Source organism: Triticum aestivum, chromosome 3D (assembly GCF_018294505.1).
Source record: "Triticum aestivum cultivar Chinese Spring chromosome 3D, IWGSC CS RefSeq v2.1, whole genome shotgun sequence".
Lineage (NCBI taxonomy): Eukaryota > Viridiplantae > Streptophyta > Magnoliopsida > Poales > Poaceae > Triticum > Triticum aestivum.
In genome coordinates, this window is record NC_057802.1 from 1,663,912 (window position 1) to 1,667,855 (window position 3,944).

General features: G+C 43.8%; 1 protein-coding gene across 1 annotated transcript; it reads left to right on the forward strand.

The window, feature by feature from the left end:
- Nucleotides 1-2,883: 2,883 nt before the first annotated feature.
- On the forward strand, nt 2,884-3,517 carry LOC123073562 (keratin-associated protein 5-8-like). Its single transcript, XM_044496649.1, has one exon. The coding sequence runs from the start codon at nt 2,924-2,926 to the stop codon at nt 3,335-3,337; it is 414 nt and encodes a 137-aa protein (XP_044352584.1). The 5' UTR covers nt 2,884-2,923; the 3' UTR covers nt 3,338-3,517.
- The last annotated feature ends 427 nt before the right edge of the window (nt 3,518-3,944 follow it).

A 3,944-nucleotide genomic window follows, 5' to 3' on the forward strand; every position in this document is an offset into this window, starting at 1 on the left:
AGTCAAGGCCTGTATGTATTAGACTATGAGTGCTTGTCTGTTTGAAGAGCATGGATAGAATGGCCAAACTGCGTAGATATATAGGAGTAAAATACGGTGAGAGTTAGTAGAAATCCTATTTGCGTCGAAGGGGAAACGTCCACACATAATGAGAAAAATCATCCAAAATCACAAGGGAATAGAGATAGCTAGTATTACTTGGAAAGGGGAGGTCCATACATCACCATGGATCAATTGAAAAGCAAAAGAAGCAATAGTAGAAGATGAACTAAACAGAAGACAAACAAGCTTTCCAACACGACACTCGTGGCAAGTGTGCTCATTCAGAGTGCCATCTCATGGTGTTTCCCGACATGGTGGGGCTCCAAACTGCTGCCACGCCTATATATGAACCGGCAGATGCCATTTGGTTCTTCGGCTTCTATAAGCAAGTGCTTTTTCTAGGCTATACGGCTTACGGTTTTGTAAGCTGAGTGCTTTAAGTGGGCGACCCGGCTTATATAATATAAGCCGAGTGCATTTTCTATGCGACCAGGCTTATATAATATACGCTGAGTGCTTTTACCTTGGCGGCCCGACTTATAGTTGGTAAGCCGAGTGCCAAAGTGTTTTTTTTTTGCTTTGTTTGCTGTAACAGCCTTGCAATTGGAACAACAATATATCAATCAATATATATAGCTCCACCAAACTCAACATGTATAGATATCCAACAATATATGTAGTAGCTCCACAAAGTTCAACATGCATACATATCCAACAAAGTTGCATATATCCAACAAATTCACGCCAAACACAACCATATTGTTCATAAGTATAAAATCATAACCATGAGCTCCACCACTGAGAACATAGCATGTAAGGCCACCTTCGGCATCCGCGATGCAAACCTACAAGTTCATTACAGCAAGCATGAGTTTCCGAGTTTAAAAAGCATGTGTCGGCAATAATCGCAGCCGACCCAGCCCGCAGGCAATTGCGGGCCGCCCCAACCTCGGCCATCCCAAGGTCACTTGCAGTGCAGGCCGCCGCCCCAGGACATCCGTCATCCTGTCGCCTGTTTGCCCTCCTCCCGGCGCTCGCTCTCGTCTCCATGGCCGTGTGCCTCCGCAGGTCCGCAGGTCGGACTAGCAAGCATATGTGGCTGAAGTGCATGCATGTATTGATTCGTACGGTTCTATACTCAGCAGCCCCAAACACACTAATCCATCACATGCACTGCTAACCCAGGCATCCAGCGCCCCGGCGCGCGTACACACATCCAGGCATCCAGCACTAGTCTAGCCAGACACATTTCATCCATCCAGCACGCACACGAAATCAGAAACACACACAGGCCACAGCAACCAGAGGAGAGACTGTGCTTTCTACATGAGGGAGGGTAGTATTACGAGGACGACGTCACCATACGGTGGGTGTCGGCGCGTTCTTGGCCTTACTGAGTTTTAATGGATTACTATCCAAAATACCCTTAACTTGTGCGTTCTTTTCTACTATTAACTGCAGGATGCCACACTCATGATGGATGCATGACGCAAGTACCGGACGTCCCTTCATCTCCAAAATATCATGTCACATGATGGAACCTATGAATCACAAGGATGCTCAGTCTCGAAAACGAAATGAGCAAGTCACATGATGCACCGAGGGCCGCGTCTTCTTGCCGCAACTTGCAGCTAACAAGTCAATGTTCGCCCTACTACCAGACTAGTAACATAAATCAGGAATTGAAGATGGGGCAAGAGAAGACCAAATCAAAGTCAATTCATGCGATCTGGACACTACGAGCAATTAATGCACCACTTAATAAGAGCCAGTTGCAAGTAAATCTAGGATCAATCCGCCGATCTTGATCTCGTCAAAGTCAATGCTTCGTTAGAACAAGTACTCTACAATAGCAGGCCTATAGCCCGTTCACATGACAATTTTGCCTATATGGAGGAGAGAGATATGAAGAAGTGAGGAGAGTGGACTCTCATGAAAGAGTCTAGCTATATGTGTACTCATAGGCAAATACAATAATAAATATATATGAAGAAAAAGATAGAGAGATGGAAAAAAGCATTACTACTTTTGTAGCCAACCATATAACTAACCTTGTTGTATGAGTGACTATAAGTGATGACTATATATGACACGGCAACATTATATAGTCAGTTTTTGGCTATACTACAACTTTGTATTGATAAGTAATCTGGAGTATCATAAACAGTGCATTTGGCTCAACTGTTATGTTACTCATTCAAGTGGTTGTTCTCTGGAGTAAAGAAAAAGGTATTCGACAGAAGTGCATCCTACCACCTGTGGTAGTTATCCTCATGTCTCGTATACTAATATGTAGTACTATATATACTATTTTATCATTATAAGTGTGTTCATATGCTATATATAAGATACTTTAAAGTGAGTTGCATGAAAAAATTATATGTTGACTCATTATTTTTATTATATTTATGAAATACGTACAAATTTGTACGAAAAAGGAGCATACTCAAAGTACGATACATACTACAAAAGTAGTATATATACTACCTAAACATTCTTACGTAGTACATACTTTTGGTGATAACTATCACCGGGTGGTAGGAAACATTTGTACTACCCCCTTTGATCGGTGAGCCAAAAAATGAAATTGTGAAAGTTCATACTGGAGATCTTCAAGACAGAGTGCCGGGAAATTAATGGAGCCCAGTGATCCTCCTCAAGCCAACTTGTGACATTTTTTAGCCAGACTCTAACATGGTGCAGTTTACTTTAGATAGTCATCCATTCATATACTTTAGTTTAGATCTACGTTACTACGTATCTTCCACTGCAAGCTAGCTAGCCTATAAATAGTATCAGGAGGCGCACCATATCATATAGCAACTCACCTTCTCTTGCTCCGCATATTCACCTCTCTAGCTACAAAGCTGGCTCTGCAACAATGGCTGCAGGTGGTGCTTCTCTTCTTGCTGCTGTCGTTGTTTTCTCCATGCTGATCACGTCTTCCCTGGGGGCCCCGAGGCCTTTATGCAGCGAGTGCGAGACACAATGCCCTACCAGCTGTCAGGCGGAGGCTGAAACCTTCTGCAGTGGCTACTGCCGCCGCGGCGGAGGCCTTCGGGAGGGCTGCCGGAGATCCGTCTTTGAGGACTGCACCGTAAAGGGTACCTGCTGCAGTAGCAACGGCACATGCACTTGCGACTGCAACACTGTGGCTGAAAGGAGTTGCATCAGCATCAGCGACGGCACCCTACAATGTGAACCTTGCAAGCGCAGCATATCCGACCAGTGCGGTTCCACCTGTAGGAATGACTGCAACAACAACTGCAAGAAGAAAGGGTGCCGCCATGCCTAGGAATAACATGTAGTCGACCCGCTGCCTTGCATAAGAAATAACATGGCTCACCGTAGTCGTGCGTAGACTTTTGTAGCAGCCATGACCTCGTTCTGTGGGATGGCATAGAATGAATTAATGGGTTGTGGCGCATCACATCCAGCGTTTTAGCTGGGGATTTGCATTCTGTTTATCTATACTGAATGATAATATGAAAAAGGAAAGAAATTTCACAAAGTTGACACGGTGTGAAATTACCGTCCTTCCATAGAGCTTGCGTACGTGTGTTGATTGGCTTCTATACATCAGCTTGTCCATCCAAGTATGCATTTGTGTGTCGTTGTAGTATCCAATAATACTTGAAGGTGATGCATGCCTTCGCCGTGCCATTTACTTTCTTTCGTTGTGGAGGAAACTGCCTTTTTTTTATGTAAATCACCTTCTACTGATGATTAGAATGCTTGAGACCTTGCGTTTATAGAACCATTTCTTGTACCGAAGTCAAGGTCTGTATGTATTAGACTATGTGTGCTTGTTTGTTTGAAGAGAACGGATAGAATGGCCAAACTGCATAGATACATAGGAGTAAAATACAGTGAGAGTTAGTTGAACATCCTATTTGCATTGA